Source organism: Hermetia illucens, chromosome 6 (genome assembly GCF_905115235.1).
Source record: "Hermetia illucens chromosome 6, iHerIll2.2.curated.20191125, whole genome shotgun sequence".
Taxonomy (NCBI): domain Eukaryota; kingdom Metazoa; phylum Arthropoda; class Insecta; order Diptera; family Stratiomyidae; genus Hermetia; species Hermetia illucens.
In genome coordinates this window covers 66,425,753-66,447,264 of record NC_051854.1, presented here as the reverse complement: position 1 = coordinate 66,447,264, position 21,512 = coordinate 66,425,753, and the positions used below count along the sequence as shown (strand labels likewise).

The window sequence follows — 21,512 nt, the reverse complement described above, 5'->3', positions numbered from 1 at the left end:
GATTTGAAATGTTATTTGAAACGCATATACTCTTTCTCCGAGGGCTTGAGATTGGTTACTAGTTATTCAAGTAATTTATCAAGAATGAACGCTTCTTCTAAACTCACGGTTCCTAAAAGTCTTCCCATCCTCAAGATGATAATTTGAACATTTCGTATCAGAAATTCTGGATTGCTACAATAGTTTGCATTCGATCACCTGCTTTAAAAGTTTCCAGCAGTGTAATCCGTGTATTGTCGTTTCTATTCGTCGCCTAATCTGTGGTTTGACTAACAATTACAAACCTTCCAGTGAAGGGAGCCGTATGTTTACCTCAAATTTGGAGGATCATTTCATCCTCGTCTTTTTCTACAACACAATAGTTGGCGATATTTTTTCTCCAGCGTTTCGTATTATGTACAATATATCGTATTAGCTCCACGCACCACCTTGAGGCACTTACTACTTTTAATCGTCCGATCTTTCATCCTTATTCCAAATAAGTATTATACATTTTTTCTAAATAATTCTTCATCTTCCATTTTTAGGCGACATGAAAAAGAACTACGTCGAGCTGAAAAAGAAACCCGCAAAGCAGATCGTGAAACTGCTCGCCGTCTTGAGCGTGAAGCAGCCAAATTGGAAAAGATTAATCGCAGCAACGTAGAAAAGATGACTCGCAGTACGGAACGTGTGGCACCACGATCGGGATCACTGGAGCGTCGTAGAAGTGGCGAAGATTCGCCGGTTCTGAATCAATCGACAGTTCACGGTTTTGCAAGTCCAAGTCATCGGCCGACTTTATTCGATGTATTCCGGCCGAGAGCAAAAGCTGAAGCGAAACAGGCACGCCGAGAAAAGGATATACAGAAATCCAGCAGTTCAGATAAAGACAATAGCAGTCCGGCTAGTAGTACACATAGTGGATCTGGTGGCATAATGCAAACGATGAAATCAGCCATACAACATACAGGCCTTATTGGCGGACATCGCCATCATAGTGGAAATAGCGGAGGAACAACTGCAACACCAAAGTACAATAGGGATGGTTCTGCTCATCCGCATACTGGAAGCGGTGGCAGTGATGCTCAGGTGAATTTCTATTTAAATTGTATTTGTATATGGATCTCGATAGTATTTCAGTACTTAATTGTATTTGTATTATATTCCCTCTTTCCTAAACATAAGCAACCACGCCCTTAAATGAAGTTCAATTTCGAAGCAAGATATCCACTTTTTGGGCAGTCCGGCTTGTAATTAATTGCATTTAATTTGATGATTATTGTAAGTTGCGGCTCAGTTATATTTAATGCAGCTTCTCTGATACAGTGTGTCATCAGTGTTGAAGGGGAAATTGTCTGCATACAATAGATTAGCGCCGGACTGGAACTAAAGGGCTGAATTCTCATTCTTTTAGGAAAAGCGGATACAAATTCCTGGCCCATACATTTTTATTCTTTTAGGTCTCCCAGATTCAAGGGGGCTATGGTATTTCTGAGTTTCAAGCCATAAATTCGGGAGAGCTTTATAGTAATTCAAGCGAGCTGATTCTTTTTGTAAACTAAAGGACCAATACAATGATGATACAAATCAAAAAGGAAATATGCGAAGATCAACTCTTCTTCGTTTGAAGTAAACCAGATAAACATTAAATATTGTGGACGGAAATGTACAGAAAAAAACCGATTCGGATGTATTTTCAACAATACTTAGCACACATCAGGTTTTTTGTAGAATCTATGCACAGTATCAGTTATCTAACACTCATTGGTTAGCAAAACTTGCTCTAAACCAATCTCAAGAAGTTCTTTTCTACAATTTGAAATATGGGGCGCACTTATCACGAAACTCTTTCAAATGCGTCGATCGCAAATAACGATGTTGTTCTAGCCCTGTTCGGATATTTGCGTCTTGCACAAGTTTGATATCGCATACGCTTCTTATATTTAATTATTCTTGAATGACCTATTTTTTGTTCATGCAAACATTGTCATCAAAAGTGAATTCATCTCTGGCGCAAGTCGTTTTGAATACGTGCTTATATCTTAGAAATCCAAAACTGAATCGCATTCTGTGGAATCTAATCCCTCCTCATTGGCATGACTGGTCATGTGAACTACTGAAATTGATATGATATCAAACAATGTTTTAATAGACGGATAAAAGAATATCGCGAAAGTTTTATCGAAAATATCTAGGTTGGTTTCTGTTGCAACTGATGAGTTTCAATCACATTTGAGTCCTCATTGTCACTGTCGGCGACTGGCCCATCACTGAGCTTTTGGAGTGCCTCGCATCAGGACCAAGTGTGAACTGCGCCATGAATATGATTCGGGTATTAGTACAACTTGGATAAAGTGATATTAGAAACTGGCACTCTTTGGCATTGATAAATTGATTAATGCCTTAAATCTTAAAATCTTTTTCAGCTTCGTTCACTCTGTCACCTTCTATGGTCGGGAGTGTTGATCAAACAGCAAAGACAACGAATGTTGCTTTCAATGGTATGGGCAAGTCATCCGGGCTGATGATAATTCGCTAATTAAATTTGACCTGAATATTCAAGTCGATGAGATATGACCTAAAAACCGACCGAAACAGCGGTGACTTAATGCTCCATCAAGCAAAGGTAACTTTCGGGAGAAACTGCGACTTCGATCGAGACAACCCGACTTTTCGGCCAAACTAAGCAATGGGTGAAGAAGAAGAAGATAATGGCTCAATAAATGTTATATGGTAGACGATAGATCCCTAAATATTTCAGAGGAGGGGCATTCCGGAGAGCGTGAAAGTAAGGAGGAGGAACCTTTCAACAGACAATGCCATTACGATCTCCATCAATTAAAATTATGACTGCTTCTGACGAAGAATCCTCAAGTATATTTCTAACAATGGTTGATTGGTCCATTTTACTTCATAAAGTTCGCCAATTGACCGTTATTTTCGATGATTCGCCATGTTAGATGTACTTCCACTTGGCTCTATAAAAAGAAAATTTTCTTCTTTATATTTTTGAGTAAATTTTACCCAAATGTTGCTCATTATAATCGATAATAATTGATTCCATCCTTATAGAAATTCTATAGTTGCTGGCGACACTTATTTTTTTTATTTAAATGTTTTGCCTGTGGGAAATTCTGAAAAGACTAGAATAATGTTAGTCTTACGTCAGGGCATGGATCGAAATTTTTCCAATATTTGTCAGTAGAGCCCTGTTTGGATTCCGATTGTCCTATTGCAAGATGATATTTTCAGCTTTTGTCAATTCTACCTGATTTTTCTCAATTGTTTCGTTCGGTGTAAAGCCGAATAAATTCGAGACCTACACGGGTGCAAAAAACTGTGCGGTGGCATCACCTTTCGCAGGCGCATGCGAGAAATTCATAAAGTTCTTGAAATGTTCATTACAGCACTTCGTGCGAGAAATTCATAAAGTTCTTGAAAGGTTCATTACAGCACCTCATTCAATAAATCGGAATCTCCGAGTAGTCTCAAGTCGATCATCTCGAGCAAGGTCTAATTAGACCCTCAAGCAGCTAATGCGTATCGACAATACAGTTAGTCACAGAGGAAACCATCTTGCTGTGCAGGGGACTCGATACAAAAAGGGTTCTGGATCTATAGCCGATGTCACAGTCGTCCGACTTTTTGCAGGGAGGGAGATGCGTCATATGCAGCGTAAAATTTACTGAACGTTGAGTAAGTATTCCAGGGCTCAATGGACACAGTGAAGATATCATCATCGCATTGAAGAGCGAGAAGAGGATGATCCAGCCCGGAAAGTCTATAAGGGCAATATATATGGTAGAAAATGGTGTAGGTCAGGACGCCAGACAGCTTTCAGGGATATCGAATTGGTGGACCGGTTGTTGTGCCGATGATGATGATGATTGAAGAGCAATGAAGATGCGGATTATATATACTTTGAAATCATTTTCGAAAGGCTTCTTTTTTTCGGATTTTCCATCAACATAGCGAAGTAAAATTTCGGTAGGAGCGAAATCTCTTAAAATTGAGTACCATCAATTTCAACCGCAGTTGCTTACCGAAGGCTGCAGATGATCAACTAATTTTGGTGAATCTTATCAGTGGCAAGAAGAAACATGTCAGATGATCATTCATATGACCAAATCAAACTGAAAAAATAATTTTGCTCACGCCCCACTTATTTACCCTATGATACATCAGACTTGGCGATAGATGCAAATCTAGCCAAATCGACGATGAAAAAACGCGTCTGGGTTTCTTCTTATGAAATCGTATCAAAACATAAGCTCGTTATAACGCTTACGACCGCGAGTTGCTCGCGATTGACAAGTTGGTCAAGCGAGTCACTTTTGCTTTTCGACAAAAAACAGACAAAGCATCACCAAAACAGAAAATGCGCTGATAATTTAGCGCATGTGTGCCACGAGAATTACGAACATGTGAACATCCTACCATTTGTATCATTCGAGCTAAGAACCAGTTTCAAGGCGACGTCAAAACTTTGGCGGCCGATTGGGTTAGGGTATACCTCCTACCGAATGTTTTTCCAAGTGAATCACAAATCTTTACTGTATTGTTTCTGAAAAAGAAATAGATTGGGTATGAGAGCCATCAAACCCATGTCAATAGCGCATTATAGGCGACGGAAATATTTTGACCTTCAAGGACCTGCACACTCGTCTTTATTGGAAACAACTTTACACAAAGTCATACGAAAAACCTCATCAACCTTCAGCGCCCTATTAGCATCATCGACAAACGGTGCAAGTGTTGCATTACCAATGTTCTGTTCTGTTTTTTGAACCATCGGTATAGAAGACTTCTGTATATCCAGCCACGCATTCCTCGGGGACTCCCCCTACGTTTCAGGGTAACTTTACATCTTCTACCAAACAGATGTATGGGGACACGAGAATCGGAAAGCATTGTAAGAACTTCAGTAGTCCCAGTAACTCTTCCAATGCTCTGTACCCCCCACAGATCTAATCGGATGCTCTTATTGCAAACAAATTCAAAGGCTGCCAATTGAGTAATGCATTCAGAGCTGCGCCGGATGTGGTGCTCATGGCCCCGCTGATATCCATACACAGTTCTTTGCAGTGTGGCTAGTTTACAGTGAAAACTCTTTTGTGTTACCTTAACCCACCACACTACGGATGCATAAGTAAACATCGGCCAAATGATATTGGCGAAATGATAAGCTTGATGAACGTGTATTGGCAGATTTTGCAGTTTGCATAGTAGTGAGTCGATCAGCATACCACAAAAGTGGCGATAGCACACCTCCTTGAAGGCAGTCTTTCGTCGTTTGCGTTGCTAGGTAGCGAACAACAGCCATCTCAGCACACAGCAACCTCTGCGTTAGTATTGCATAGATCCACTTTAATAAAGTTTCATCAACAACATGTTCTCGGGCGGCATCACCGAGCTTTTGGAAGGGCGCACATTCAAACGCCTCTTCAATGTCCACGAACACCCCCATCACGTACTCGCTTTTCAGAGTTGCGTCCTCTATTTATAAAACCAAAGAATGAAAAGCACACTCACAGACTTTCCATGTTGGTTAGCATATTGGTTTTCATTTCTCGTAAATGTGACGCTCATCCAATCTCTACAAATATTTCAGCGAAAATAATGTTAAGCTGATTTGTCTAGATTTTTTGGATTTGAATAGTCATCGGACAGCCTCGAAAAATCTTTTTTACCAGTCGCTCTAAGTGCTCTATATCCTCTTTTTCATTAGTAACAGCCGCTCTCGCTGTGTCCCAATTCCCCTTGCAACACCTTTGGGTTGAAAGGTTTGCAGAAACCGCCAATTTTCTTCCTCCCACTTCTAAGGCCTGTTCACTAACTTGTGGCCAAGAAGTTCATTGAACTTTGTCCAATCCATTTTTGTAGGATTCCGTGTTTGTATGACAGATGCCTGCAATAGTCAAACTAAATTCTAAGCAACGGTGATCTGAGAGTGAGACTTCATCTAGCACTTGCTAGTTTCTAATCAACTCTAACGACTTTGAAGTGCAGATTGTTAGGTCAATTACTTCACTTCTTTTTGGCCTAACGAGCGTAGGGGCGGTAGACCAGCCCAAGTGACAAAATCAAATAGCTTCTCACCTCTAGGATTGCATTTGCTACTGCCCCAACACCTTTTGTGTGTTCGCATCACAATCTATTGAGAGTTCAAGGCCACTTGATTCTGCATACACTACCAGATCCCTTGGTTTTTGTGTCGGCGGAGGACACAAAGAATTATAGGGACAGTAAGCAGAGGGAACTACGATGTTTATCCTCTTACCATTAATCTGGTATTGTAAGTTGACCGCAACAAGGTCCTGGGAACAGTATTGTCTCAGCATGGTGGCCTCTACAAATTTTGAGATCAGAACGCAGGCCCTTGGTTCGAGGATCTTTCATCGAAGAAGATCCTAGTCCCCTTGATTGATTTAGTACCACAACGAACCCAAGGCTCTTGAACCAGAAATATATAAGGACAGTCCTGCAACTTTGCAACCATGCTGCCGGTAGATAAGTAGAGGCTTTGGCATGCTGCAGGTTAACTTGACTAACTCTTCTGTTTGTAGACATGTGTATTCTAATATGAAAACCGCCACAAACTGCAAAGTCTGCTGCGTTCAGTATCGACCTCACCGGAGTTACTAGTTTGTCCTCATCTTCCACCGAGAGTTCCCTTGTCGTTGGCTGAGAGCCCTCCCAGGTTCACGATGTCCGGGCTGCATAGATCTGTTTCCACATAGATCAGTTGCGTTTACATCACCAACTTTCCTTTCTTACGCTTTTCCTAGTAAAACCAGAGAAGAAGGTTCTTACAGGCAAGCCTATAGTCCCTCCTCTTTTACGGCTGAAGTTTCCTTTTGCCGAGCCTTTCTCTCCCGCTTTTTTTAGAAGAGTTAGGCAAGAGTGTCAGCGACAGTCCGGCCGTAGTCAGGTTTCCAGTTCCACCACGACAAGATGGTGTCCGAGGGGGAGAAGATCAGACGGGGGTCCTCGGAGGTGTTGTTATTCGAGCCCGAAAGACCGCTTTCCGCACAAACCAGATACTTCCAGCAACTATTTCGTGCGACACTGCTAATTGAATAATCCGTAGTCCGTTATCTTTGGTGTTTTTATATAAGCTATGGGAGCTAACGTATCATCTGAATACAGGCTCCGTCCCTACTTGGCTGTTAAAATATCCAAGTTTAATTTATACTTATCCGTTATCATAAGTGGTGCTACCAGCACCACAACAGATTTTGTAATTAAGTACTGATTTGCTCCTGGGTTCCAATTTTAATCTTAATTTGAATACAAACGCTTATTTAAAACATATCTTTTCAGTACTATCATACAGTTACGGCGGGTCGTCGGGTAGATGTTTCCCGGTCGCCAATGACCAAAGTTATGGATTTATTCCGGCATCGATCCAATTCAGCAGTTTCAGAGGCGGACAAACGAAAAGCGGTAAGTATCTTTGCCAAGTTGTGATATTTTTAAGTTGAATTTCAATCCATCTCGAAGCAAATGCTTGACCCAGAGCTTTGTTCGCATTCTGCTATTAAATCATAGATGGCGCAGGAAATTATTAGGTGAACATTTTGGCTAAACTTAACAGGGTGATATGCATCTGTTGGCAAATGCTCCACACTTGATATGAACTTCTATTCAAAATCATTTCAGTGGAATAACATAATAGTCAACCATAGTTCTATCCATAGAGCAAACAAATTCATTAGCCCATTTCGATCCCCACGGGTAAAAATGTGAATAAATTATGGAAGGCTTGGCTCTAAAATTTGGATAGTTTTAAAGCATGACTACCTTCTACGCCTCCAAACGACGTTTTAATTATGATTTCTCTGATAGAATTCTGTTAATAATTTCACCTGTAACGGATTGTAAGTTTACAAATTGTATAGTGTGGGACACGTGCTCTCGTGGAATACTAGAATTTCAATTGCGGGCAATGGATTCAGTCAAACTTTTACTTCTTGCAGTTAAAATTTTATGGTTGATTAGTTATGCTAACGCTAAGGTAAATAAACGCAAAAATACGGTCATATTTTATTAAATAACTCCAGAGAAATCCAACATTTGCAGGAGTGTTACTTAATCAATGCCGAGGACATCAAATTCGTTGGAGATCCAAATCTTGTGATAGTAAATATCACATTGAGAAACAATACTCACTCAGACGTTGATCTTCAAATCAAGAGGAAGGTTTTAACGGTTTTTATGCGGATGGTTATTACATTGGTGCAGGGTTTCAACCGCAAAAGTGTTATATTTGACAAGCGCTTCAACATGTGTGAATCGTCGAAGAATCCAATCTCACACTTTCTATCGATTTACTTGTCGAACATAGCGCGGAGGTTCTTCAGGAACGGGCGCTTATGTCCTCTAGGTCCTGCTTCGTTTCGGGAGAGAAATATACCTTTCAATACCAATTTATTGCCGCTGCAGATAATTTACAGGCCTGGCTACTCAGTTATCATAAATAGTACATTCTCAGAGGACAGCAAACTAGCTACCATAGCTGGGTATCTATACACCCAGGTGAAAATTGTAAAGACCGTTTGCTGAATATTGTTAAGAAAATAACGAAATTAACATACGTACTTTGCTCACAAGGAATTTACTGTCTACAAACTGTTTTTGCTTTAGATTTTTTGTACCTAAAGACAGTTGGGGGGATTCGAGGTTTGCAGTTATTATCGACCAAAAATACTTCCTCAGCAGGTTACAGAAACGGCGATTATTCTGAAGTTTATGGTATTTTCTGGATCTGTCTATGACAAAATAAGAGCTTTGCAATGATTGTATGAATTAGTTGGAATGTAATTTAAAATATAATGAAAAGTGGGTACCGCACGGATTCCGTCACAGTTTGTGTTTTCTTGGGTAATCATATTGGTTTTTGTTTTCTTGAAAAATGGATTTTTCACTTTCGTTGCTTCGTTAATAAAAATTTATGGCAAAATACCTTTCAAGTCTCCTTGTACATTAAATCATATAAAAGATAACTTCTTCTTTTTATATTTCTTCAGCCTTTGTCCGGTTCACAAGCGGGGTCGGCTTGTCGTGATCCGTTTCGCCATTTGGCTCTATCGAATGCCTGATCTCGGTGCAATCTTGAGGCTTTTAAACCCCCATCCAGCGTATCAAGCCACCGTTGTTTTGGCCTGCCTTTTGGTCGTTTACTATCGGCTTAACAAATGAACTCTCGTTTGCACGAATTGCGTGACCATACTATCGGAGACGCCTCTCTCGCAATTTTTCCACAATCGATGCAACCCCATAACGATCGCGGATATCCTCATTTCGGATGTGATCGAAACGTCTCATGCCACTAGTCCAACGGAACATCTTTGCCTCCACTATCGCAAGACGCCGTTCATTGGGCAACCGCAAACAACCGAGCTGTACTCACATACAACAGGAGTTCACCCGAAGTATGAGAGTCCAGTGGCTATCCTGGTTCCTATGGTACCAGTATACCCCTGGTAAGGTTTCGTGACCAATTTGCCACTTCAGATGAGTCCCCGTGCAGACTCGGGTCTGATCGCCCTAATTAGGCCTTTGGAGCATTCGCCTACTGCATCGCGGCCGGCAAACCACAGTGAGTACAGCGTCTCCCGGTGCCACCACTATGGAGGTTCTCCTCGGCCACTTGGTTTTAGTTTGGCCGACAAGGTTGCCGCCCCGTCTTCCTCGCTGTCACCTCTGAGCACCAGGAGTTGCGCTAACAGGTGGAACTGCTCCAAATGTCGGCAATGATTGTGGAAGTGGAGGATGAGCACATTCTTCAGTTGAAATCTGCTCGAAGTATTCTCGCCATTTACCCGTGCGGCTCGACGGTTGATAAGCAAATTACTGTTCTTGTAATTAACGCAACAGAAGTGTTCGTAATGGTTGGCAATCGTATGAGTGAGACCGTTTCTTCTTTCTTCTCACCAAATCGCCACTATTTAATGCGCGGCGGGTCAGTGCGTTCCTCACGCTGTTTTATCGGTGGCTTCATTCACAGGACGGCAATCAATGGCCAATGTTGAGGTGTGATGGTCTCATAGGGAATGGCTTTGCAATCAGTGACAGTGGCAAAATGTCGGCGTCTTATGAGAATATAGTCGATTTGCGTTTTACTGTTCCCACTATAAAATGTGGGAAGATGAGACAATCGTTTGATGAACTATGTATTCCTAAGTACAAGGTCATGGATGTCCGTAAAATCGATTATACGCTCGCCAACCTCATTGCGTGCTCCGAACCTCTTTCCCCTATGGCACATGTTACCGTCTGCCTTTTCACCCACATGACCATTAAGGTCGCCGGCAATGATAATATAGTCGTCAGCAGGCACGTGACAAGTCTTTTCATCGAGAAGTTGCCAGAAGGCATCTTTTTCGGCATCAGGTCGACATGTCTGTGGTGCTTATGCAGTGAAGAAGTGAATAGTGCGATCGGCTGATATAATGGTGAGCTCCATCAGCCGATCATCAGATCGTTGGACTTATTTAATGGCATGACGGAAACCCTCTGAGATGGCAATGCCAACACCATATTGAGTGTGTGGGCTACCAAAATAGAGAAGTTTATAGCCATTTTTACCGCGTTCACGTTCAATATCGCAGTTTTTGGCACCTGATCATCGGGTTCCTTGCAGAGTGCAGATATCAATGCGAAGGACTCTTGCAAGTTCCTCGGTCTTTCCAGTTAGGGTTCCAATATTTAGCGTGCAGACACGTATTTGTTTTGATCGGACAAACTTGCTTACGTCCTGACGACGTCCATACGTAAAGAACCCTTGTCGATTTCTCGACAGGACCGGGGCCCTTCCTGCCGCGTCGACTGGGGTGGGCGCCCTAGAATTTCTCCCAGGCTTGTGACTCAATCCGATCCTCATGTTTGAAACGACATTGTATGCATTTTCTTGATCGGCCTGTCGCGGGGCCTATCACTAAGAGAGATCAGGTAGGATTTGGCATAGTGGAATAACTCCAACTATACTCTATTCATCTCTTTCCCTGATCTCAGCATATTATTTTTGTTTTACTGAGGATAGTACAGAGTACGTTACCTCAAACCCTCCTAATTTACCTGGGCTTGGGACCAGCATACTATGTTAATAGCATGGCGGAGTTAAACAATTTAACTAGATGATGACTATTCGTATCTTGTAAGATATAGAAATTGCTAGACTCTCACTCGGAAATACAGATTGAATACCTTCTGATAGTTATTTGAATTTTTTTGGGGCCTTATACTTGGACATACTTTTAACATTTTATTTTTCGTTTGGCCTTTCTGTCCAGTGTAGCCTTTATTGAGTTTTTCATAGAGATCTGATCCTATAATTCAAGGAGATGTTATTGAAATAGCTGCTGTCTACCAAAAAACTGTGATGAGCAATTCCTTCAACTGGTACAATTCTAGGCGTATTTATAACCGACGCGTGTAAGTCTACTTTTGAAACTTGACTGACTCCGTGGGTGAACCTTTTATACCCCGCGGAAGATTCCAGAAAGGCATGTAAACGAGTGGGAGATCAAACCTACTGTGTAGAATTGATTTTATCGTCACAAAATTGATTACATTTGGTAACAGATTAATAACGTTTATTTTATTTCACACGTATGTAATAGCGAGTTCTTACGCTCCGTGATGGTCGAGCTTCCGCTTTATTCGTCGGTTAGGTTGCGGCTCTTCCTTCTCTTGCCATGAGCGCCTCTGGTAGATAACACATCACTCAGTCACGATGATTCTGAAAATCGCGACGCCGCCGGTGAAAAGGGGGTATACCCGCAAAGTAGGCGGAGGCATCATGGTGGGGAGCGACCTGCCACGAAAGCTTCTGTCAGGTGATGGCGAAAAGTGGCCACCAAAGGGTACTGTCAACGCTGGTTACTGTGCTGCACTCCTACGCTGGACGGCTATCGGCGCCTCGGCTGAGAGGAAATGCTGCACATCTGCTGCTGCTACGAATGTTACACTTCACCTCGCTGATGTTTGATGAGTTGGTCGATGCAGGCCAGTTTGTGAATCTGTCAGTTGAACAAAACGGTCTGGCGTAATAGGTAGTTGAGCCGGAGGAGTGGCTGGTAACAGACCCGGAACTTGAGCTGACGACGGTCTGGAACGAGAATACGGTGACAACACGCGATTTTCAGGTAACCCAGCGGGTTGCCTCGCGCGGATAGCAGACGAAGACGACTGAAACCGTGTCGTATAAGGGCCAAACTCCTCGGCCGGAAAGAACGCCGATTTCAGCCTTTTTAGTTGACACATTCAAACGCCTACCGTTAATTTCAAGTCCTTATGTACAAATGGCGTCCTGCTGCGGTGAACAATTGGGCGTGGACGCATCTCTAGCATGTGCTCCCGCAAATTGTTGACAAACTCGCAATGAACAACACTGTGGTTATCGTCGACGAACCATTCGCCGGGCAATCAAAGTGTGGTTCCGAATACTAACTCAACAGGCGACGCCCTGAGGTCCTCTTTAACACTGTTTCGAAGACCAATTAACACCGTAGGAGCTGGACGTAGTTCGCTTTGTCTTCATGGCACATTAGGGATGCTTTTAGCGACCGGTGCCACCGCTCGATCGCGCCGTTGAACGCCGGATGGTATGGGGTGGTACGGGTTCGTTTACAGCCGGCTGGATTCGCGAGTGACTTGAATAAGGCAAATTCAAACTGTGCGCCCTGATCCGTGGTAACGATGTTCGGTGCACCATGGTATCCAGGTTGAGTAACATGCTTCAGCCACTGACTTTGCCGACTAGGTAAGCCTCGGGCCAACGCGAAAACCTGTCGAACATGGTGAGGCAGTATCGGAAACCACCTGACCGAGTAAATGGTCCGACGATGCCATTGTGAATCTGCTGGAATCGCTGGTCGAGCATCGGAAACGGTTGGATGACGGTTTAAGCGCTGGCACTGCACACACCAGGGCGACCACTGCCTAATGCCCGGGTGCGAATCACGAAAATACTCCTAGGGACAACAAGTCTGGGCGCTGAAAGGAAAACATCGCACCAAATAATTGAGCCTTGGATGGTAAAAGCTGTCAGCACCAACGATGTGTCGTCGATACTCATCAACTGCTGCAACTCCAGATCACGAAATTGTTCGTCAGCTAGATCTTTGGGGTCGAAATCCGTGGCCAGAGATATCTCTTCCACGCGAGATAAAGCGTCTGCAACAGTGTTTGTGTGTCCCGCTATGTACTCAATCTGCGTCGAAAACTGCGAGATATAGCTTGGATGGCGAATCTGTCTAGCAGTTGACTTGCTCGATTTCTGGGCAATCGCGAAAACTAGCGGCTTGTGGTCTGTTTTTATTACAAACCGAGCTCCTTCGAGTAAGTGCTGGATGCTAGTGTATATCGCGAGGAGCTTGCGGTCCTACGTACTGTAATTCCGTTCTGTCTTAGACGTCGCTTAAAATATGCGAACGGTAACCAGCAGGGTGACCTGCTTCTACTCGAGGAGAGCTCCGATCGCCACATCAGACGCGTTGGTAACCAATGCCAATGTTTGGTTCGTAATAAACTAGTAATGTAGCGGCAACCATGCTATCGCGACACTCGTCGAAAGCTCAGAGGGCGGAGTCAGTCCAATTGATCGCCACATTTTCGTTTTTCGGCTGCAGGCATGTCATTGAGCGGGGCTTGAAGATTCGCTGCGTTAGGAATGAAACGACGATAATAGTTCAACGCTCTGAGAAACTCTCGGTGCTCCTTGAACTTGACTCGCCGAGGAAAGTTACGCAATGCTTTAACTCGCGATGCCGGTGGCGCAATTCCGTCCTGGTTAATGGTATAAACTCTACTTCACGGACCCCCAATATGCACTTCGGGGCATTATTCGCAACGCCTGTTGACTGTTGAGTCGTTCAAAAAGTATGCGTAGGTGTTGCTAGTGCTGCTCCGGGCTCACTGATGAAACCAAAATATCGTCGACGTACGAAACGTAAAAATCGAGTCCTCTAGATATGTCGTGGAAAGACGTGGCGGCGTTTCAAAGCCCAAACGTCATCACTTGAATTTCGTACAAACCGATCGGGGTGATGATCGCTGTTTTGGGTATGTCGCTCTCCGCAATGGGAATTTGGTGAAAACCCCTTAACAGGTCTATTTTGTTAAAATTGCGTTTATTCACTAGTCATGCCAAAACGTCTTTGATGTGTTTCATGGAATATCGGTCGGACCGTGTGATCGCGTTAAGGCGACGATAATCGGCGCAAGGCCGCCAGGAACTATCCTTTTTGGGAAAAAGGTGGAGTGGGCTCACCCATAGGCTGTGCGATGGCCGGCAGCGACCCATCTTCAACAAATACTCGAATTCTAATTTTGCTGCGGTCAATATCTCGTAAGAAAGCCGGCGAGCTTTTTCTACTATAGGTGGGGTGGTTGTTCTGATGTGACGTTCCACTGATGGCTGTGGGGTTGAAACTATGGGACTAACGCAACTCAATGTCGGGAATTGCCTCAGGATTTAGTGGTATCGCGTCTGTCCACAGCTTCCCGCTTTTGGTGTTACCAGATGGATCTTTTGCTTGGGTATCAATTGAGACTCGTGGAATTAGGCATTGCTGATCACTAAGTCAAATTAAAGCAGAAAGTGGTCAAGATCCGAATCAAACTCAATGGAGCTGTCGAATATTGTTAGTTAGTAGTAGTATTGTTAAGGGTTTGTTTTAAGATTCTGGAAAATGAGAATAAATTCAATATAGGTCTACAGCTATCGAAAAAAGCCGAATTTTAATGTTTTTTGCCGAAAGGAATGATGCAAGCTACTTGGTGAAAAGAACATGATCTTAGGCGTAATGTTTTCATTCATTTTCATCGACATCACCAATGTATTCCTTTTGACAGAGTTTAGATGTTTCATATCGCCTTGATAAATAATAGGGGCTAGAAGTTCTAGCTTCTTAAAGTACGACCCCATTTATGAGACGTGACGCGGCCACAAACTGTAGTGTCTGTCAAAATATCTTTATACCTTTAAGGTACGACCCCATATACCCTACGCGGCACGACACTACATTCAGCACAACGGCCGCATGTCTATATTACATTAGCCAACTACAAGCAACTGCATGTTTTGACATTTTAGATGGAGATGGATTAAATGGATGGATTAAATATATAATAGGGGAGACAGAGAGGGGAGAAAAATGTGGAGATTAGCTGACATTGATTATGTAACCTTGATCAAGAGCTGTTTACTGTATAGCTTGACTTGGAAGCAACTGGATTGTTTCCTTTTCGGGATAGAATAGTAGTAGTATGTGGTCCACCATCCCCATAAGGTTCTATGTATTTTTTTTTTTTTATGGATGGAGGTGGAAATCTTAGAAAGATGCTGCTGCGCCAGGTTGCAGCAGTGTGTGGGATTCGCACCCACTAAAACCACCCCCACTCTTCCGCCCCTCCCCGCGGGACCACCGTGAAGTATAACTTCGCGGGGGAGGCTCTGGTTCGCTATATCAGCTCGTCCATGTCGCGTCTCCGTCGCGCCGCCTTCCGAGCTCGATCCAACTCCAGGAGTTTTGTCTGCACCACGGCTACTGCCTCATTTATCGCCATCCAGTTTTCCTCCGACTTCAGCATCTCTTCCATCAGGTTCGAGGGCTCGATGTCCGCCCCTAAGATGTTGTTCAACCTCCTTTTTTGCTGCAGAAATCTCACAGTTGGAAGACTCGTCCAACTCGAAGCGATGCAAGTACTTCCTATAGATACCGTGTCCCGTAAAGAACTGTGTCAGGTGGTAATTCAATTCTACGTGCTTTCGGTAGACCCATTTCTCGATACACGGGATCAATGTATGGGTCCATCGGCCCTTGTCGGCGTTATCCCACCGTTGTTGCCACTTGCCACACAACTCTCTCCTGATGGCTTTTCGGAAATCCGCATTCACCTCGGCTGGATTTGCCTTCCGTTTTTCGTAGAGCCAGTGTGCCTCGCTCGCTAGAAGATCTATAGGGATCATTCCTGCGATGAGACACACTGCCTCCGTCGACCCCATCCTAAATGCGCTGCACACCCTTAGCGCAATTGGCCGGTATGCCGAACTTATCTTCTTGCGGTTGACAGCGTGGTTTAACGCTCACGCCCAGACAGGGGACGCGTATAGCAGGATCGACCTCACCACTCCCGCGATGAGTAGCCTGCGACTATACTTCGGCACTCCCACGTTACGCATCATCCTTGCAAGGGATGAGCTGGCATTTGCTGCCTTCTCTCGCGCATAATCCAAGTGTCCCTTGAAACTCAGCTTGGCATCGATCATCACCCCCAGGTATTTGACAACGGATTTTGAGACGACCTGCCGATTACCAACTCGGATGGTAACCGTGTTGTTCTTCCTACGGTTGGTAATGAGAACCGGCTCCGTCTTTTCGTCCGCCAGGTCTAGCTTGGCCATTCGTAACCTTGACTTGATGGTATGAATGGCTTCATTCGCATAAAGCTCCACGTCCTCGGGATGCTTTGCAAATGCAACTACCGCCAGGTCGTCCGCAAAACCAATCAGCGTTGTCTCCTCCGGCACGCGAAGACCAAGTACTCCGTCGTACATTATGTTCCACAGTAGCGGTCCCAATACAGAACCTTGAGGCACACCTGCTGTCACAATGTACTCTTTCGGCCCGTCGTCCGTCTCGCAGCAGAGAAGTCTGTCCGAAAGGTAACTCTCGATGAACCGAGCCAAGTAGCTAGGAACACCCAGTTTGGCCAAAGCGCCCTTAATCCAGCCCCAGTTGGCTGAGTTAAAAGCATTTTTGACGTCCAGCGTCACCAGAGCACAGCATTTGCCCATGGCCATTGCATTTCGAGCCAATTCCACGACCTTTGCTACTGCATCGACCGTAGAACGGGCGCGCCGAAACCCATATTGCCGCTCTGAAAGACCACCCGCAAGCTCGATGGGGCTTCGGTAGCAACACCAGCTTCTGCCTCTTCCACTGGGCGGGAAACACTCCTTCCGCCATGCACGATTCAAATGTGCTTGCGAACCACCTTGGTCTGGCCTTGACCGCCACCTTGTTCGGAATTCCGTCCAATCCCGGAGCCTTGCTGTCCCCAGTACGTCTGCAAATTTCCCAAAGTTCCTCTTCGGTAACATCAGGGATCGAGAAGACGTCCTGCTGAGCTGCCAGTTGGGGTTCTCTTTCGTCCTGTTCCTGCTGCGGGAAAAGAGTAATTATTTGCAACAAGAGCCGTGGGCATGTTACTTCCCGCGAATCTTCTTCATTACAACTTGGTAGGCTGTACCCCACGGATTCGTATTAGCCTCCATGCAGAGCTTCTGGTAGCATTCCCGCTTGCTTCTCCGAATGGCCTTCTTAAGGTTGCTTCGCAGATCCCTGTATTCCTCCTCACGCTCCTGGTGCTCCGGCCTTCCCCTTGTTCTGTGGGAAAGTCTCCTTGCTCGGAGACAAGAGGATCTCAAGGCAGCGATCTCCGTGTTCCACCAGTAGTTTGGCCTGTTGCCGTGGTGCAAACGCCGTCGTGGCATCGTAGTGTCGCATGCTTCGGTTACACGCTGAGACAGCTGTGTGACCCTTTCCACCGCTGTTCCATCCGGATCATGAGTTCCCTCCAATGCGGCCAGGAATGTCTCCTCGTCGAAAGCTCCGATAGACCAGCAACCGCCTTAGCCTTTCCACCTCCAGAGCGTCGTTGACTGCTTCCCCGGTTCCCACTGCGGAGGAAGATGGCCTGGTGGTCACTGTGGGTGTAGTCCTCACCCACTAGGTTCTATGTATTAGAGTGTGATAGCGTGATGAAGCTTTTGAGAGCTAACTTTCCGAGAGAAAAGGATGTGTGTCTCTGCTAAGTGAGAGTTTTTTAAGTGGTGAATGACTGCATTTGGATTCATATTACAGATGTGCAAAGCAATAATAAAAATACTTAGGTGGAACTGGTTTAAAAATAAGTGGAAATTCTATTCATTGAGAGAAAGTGGACTATATAATAGTAGGAAGCACTGTAAATGGTAACTACTGCTATTCGGTTCTGCGTCTAAGCAAGATTGACCTACTCTTAAATCCAGGGTCGCTTAGGAGGGTCCACGTAGAAAGAAGTCTGCAGTTAGTTTTTAGATGGTTTATTTTTTTTTTTTTTTTTTTGAGATGATATTCATTTACTACCTAGACTGCTTCTTCATCTTTTTGTGTTGTTTAACTATAAAGTATCATCTACCTTCTAGCCCCAAGATCATATCCATTCCCCTAAAACTGATTCAGGGAATTAATTGCGCCTTCTGGTCTCATTCTAATCGCTGGCTTTGTAGCAATCTTCCAAATCTAAATTTCCATTTTGTATTCAGTCATTAAATCTGATCCCCTCGCATTACAATCCATCTCTCATCGATTTGATATCTACTAAAACAACGAAGTGTTTATTCGATTCTCGAACCAGATCTAATTCAATCATTTCATTCCCGAAAAGTTTGAACCAGATGACCCCATTGATGCTGACGTGATTTTCAATAAAAGAACTTTTCATCGTGCTAGACCTGCAATAAAAGCGAATAAATAATTAACTGAATCATTTTCATTATATCTCCACTAGATTAAAATCGCGTAAATTATGCAAACTTCCGATGTTTTCTAGTCTTCGAATACAAATGTAAATACAGAATTTTCGTGAGCTGGTTCTCGCTCGAATAGAGCCAAGATCAATATCACCGAATCATTTTATATGGCTGATCTTAGTGGTTTTACGAGCACTTAATAGTCCAATGGTTATTGTATTTTGAGGCAAGTACAGATTAGTATTTCAGTATGAAAAATCTGCAGGAAACAGTTCATAGAAATATGGCATGGGGGGCGTATTCTATCTCAAAGTTTCAAATGGAGACGAGTGGTAGCAATGATCCCATGTTGTTCAGATCTCTCCTAATGGCCGTAAGAACAATTGTACTAGGAATGAAAATTGAAGAACGGATTTTATCTCGAGCTGTAAAATTCATGTTAAAATTAAACTCAGGCGAAAGTCGAAACTGTTTGCTATGAAATTGTTTGTTGTTTACGAAAGATTTGTGGAAGTTTGTTTTGGCCCCCGTTCATTTAATAGTTCTTGGGAGTATCTTTGGGGCTGCACCAGAAACAGAAATTTGGTCGAATGTAAGATCGTGTCTTTTTCGGAGAACAACTTCAGCTTTTAGATGAAGCTAATTATCTGTAAAACTCAATTGGACCAATATGTAGAGCATATGGTAAACACAAAGATAAGCAGGCACATTCCACACACAAAGAGCATGATATGATATATGATATTTATGGAATGCGAATTAAAACCGTCAAAGACACCAGAACTTAATAACGAGGACTCTGATTGATCTAATAAAGGCGGACAATCCTTTACGGAAACATCTGCACACGATGAGACTTTATATTTCAGACCCAACAGGCGGGCTTTGGAATAGGGAGAACAAGACGCTCTATCAGGAAGCTCAGCTCTCGCTGAGGGTATACTATCCGGGGAACAATAGACTCTTAAAGTGTTTGCACTCCAATTCCTCTACCGGCCGTGCTCAATGGTCTTGGCAAAAAGAAGAACCCTAATGTGATGTACAACACATCTGTATCTATCTGTGCTCCTCAGCAACTTTCTGACATTTTTAACGGGAGCTTGGAAGCTGGCTAAGGAAATAGTCGATCTCATCATCTTTTCGGTTCAGCCATGGACGTCTTCCCTTGGATGCTATTGTTAAGTACCTTTCTTTTAATGTCCAGACAAATCCCTCTACGGAGAGCGGGCAACTACCCATTTATTACACAGAGTTAATGATATTAAGGAAAGTTGCACTGCGTCCTTAGAAAACTATTGTGTCCCTATAGTGATTAAAGTGCACCTATTAGCTACAGTATGTCGATCAAGTCTATAACGAACAGGCATTTTTACATATGTCCTACTTCTTGGTGCCTCACCTTCGCATTTCATATTAAGTGTTTTATCCATTTATCCGTAGCTTCCCTAGGTGGCAATTTAGCTACAATCACTAGTGAGTATTCCCTACAATCGTAAGAGTTCTTGGTTAGGTTTAAACAATCCTGCGAGTGTTTGGGTGCGAGTACCCTAGACTGGTAACTTCGCTCAGTATAGTTCCTTCAACCGTTCCTCCTCATTCCTTAGCGTCATGCCTACAAACCCTTTCCGATTCCATAAAACGGTTCTGGTCTATATAACGATGTCTCGGCTCCTTTCCTGGCCAGCTCCATCCGGTACTTCATTGCCTTCTAACCCAATGTGGCCTGGAACCCAAAGTATCAAGACCTTATTATACGAGCTAAGCGTTCACCTGCTACTCTGTTTTTTTGTCGGTCAAAATCGCAATGTTTTGTTTCCTATAGTTCCTTTGAAGGTTAAACTAGGCACACCTATCTAGGACGTATATGTTCGTATCGTAGTAGTAGGTTTCCCTTTTAATAATAACGCCTGCGCCTGCTCTCTCCGCAGGTCGTTGCGACGCTCTCCAAATTTGCCCTGTTGCTCCATCGTGTTTCATTTCGAAATGAAACTTCATTGTCATGCTGTCCTTTGGTATCAGCAATTCGGGATACCGCCTAAACAGGATCTCAGTCTTCTTTCGATTTAGGCAGGTTTCCGCCTCCCTAATACCCTCCGACATTTTAAAGATTGCCCTCTTTGCTTGCATCTGCAGATGAGGATGGAGAGCAAGTCAATCCCAGAAGGACTTCAGGGATGCCGTTGGGCATGTCATTATTGTACCAATGATACACATAAACCAATCTTTGAAGTTTGTGTAGCTCCTTGAATATTATGGCGAGTTTGGTTCTATCTGTCAAAATTACCGTCCCACAAATAGTAATTAGTCTCACAATTGCAGTATAAATCGGGTGCATTGTTATTTCTTCCCTGTTATGAAGATGCAAATCTTCAAATCCCTATAACTTTTCGACATACAATATATGAATAACCTTAATCTAAAAATTTATGGCAAATGCTCAAAATTTCCTTTTTGGATCTCAAAATATTTAGTTGCTTACAAAAATTCCCATCCACCGTAATATCAAACCAATTTTATGTCAGAGCCGTTTTCAATGCGTCAATGGTGGCATTCTATGTAGCTGAGATTTTTTGCTCCAGGATGTATCAGACGGAGTAGTCCATCGGATTGAGAACTAGCAAGTTCGGTTGCTAAACGTCCTTGTGAAGTTTTTTGGGGCCGCAGTATTCTGCTAGCCCTTCTTGCGCAATTGACGGCAGAGTGAAAATTTTCTCGCCTACCTTAGACAAGCAAGTACCAGCGACCAGAGGAATCATTTGGTAACCCATTTTGCTTTCATTATTTCGTTAGGAAAGTCAACCCGGACGATCTTGTAGCCCTGTATCTCTAGTTTTTTGGTAATATTTCGAACGCTTCTTTCGACGATCCGACTCCTTTGCGACGTTGCATATTGATCGCTCCAGAGTCCGCTTAATTCAGCAACGGATCTTTCGGATGTTTCTAGAGTAGCAGTCGTCTTTGAAAGATCGCTCTGACGATGATTCACAGTGCCTTCAGTCTCCGTGAA

The 21,512-nt window shown here is 43.6% G+C and overlaps 2 protein-coding genes across 5 annotated transcripts in view; both read left to right on the top strand.

Moving 5' to 3' along the window:
- Window positions 1–21,512, top strand: part of LOC119660607 — a 586,737-nt gene that overhangs the window by 197,212 nt on the left and 368,013 nt on the right. For all 3 annotated transcript variants that reach the window (XM_038069301.1, XM_038069297.1, XM_038069296.1), the window contains 2 exons: window positions 528–1,071; window positions 7,306–7,428. In XM_038069301.1, coding sequence (XP_037925229.1) covers window positions 528–1,071; window positions 7,306–7,428 — 667 coding nt within the window. The remainder of the gene's footprint in view (window positions 1–527; window positions 1,072–7,305; window positions 7,429–21,512) is intronic.
- Window positions 7,834–8,955, top strand: LOC119660609. 2 transcript variants are annotated; one of them, XM_038069302.1, is made up of 2 exons: window positions 7,834–7,999; window positions 8,065–8,955. In XM_038069302.1, exons 1-2 carry the CDS (start codon window positions 7,931–7,933, stop codon window positions 8,545–8,547), a joined length of 552 nt encoding a protein of 183 aa, XP_037925230.1. In that variant the 5' UTR covers window positions 7,834–7,930; the 3' UTR covers window positions 8,548–8,955. The 2 variants fall into 2 exon arrangements, with proteins under 2 accessions (XP_037925230.1, XP_037925231.1); XM_038069303.1 differs by having other exon boundaries at window positions 8,046–8,955.

Bases quoted from the DNA above. Each gene is read 5' to 3' on its own strand.
- LOC119660609 (XM_038069302.1), top strand. From the start codon at position 7,931: ATGGATTCAGTCAAACTTTTACTTCTTGCAGTTAAAATTTTATGGTTG. The intron at 8,000-8,064 runs GTAAATAAACGC...CAACATTTGCAG, and splicing joins TTAGTTATGCTAACGCTAAG to GAGTGTTACTTAATCAATGC.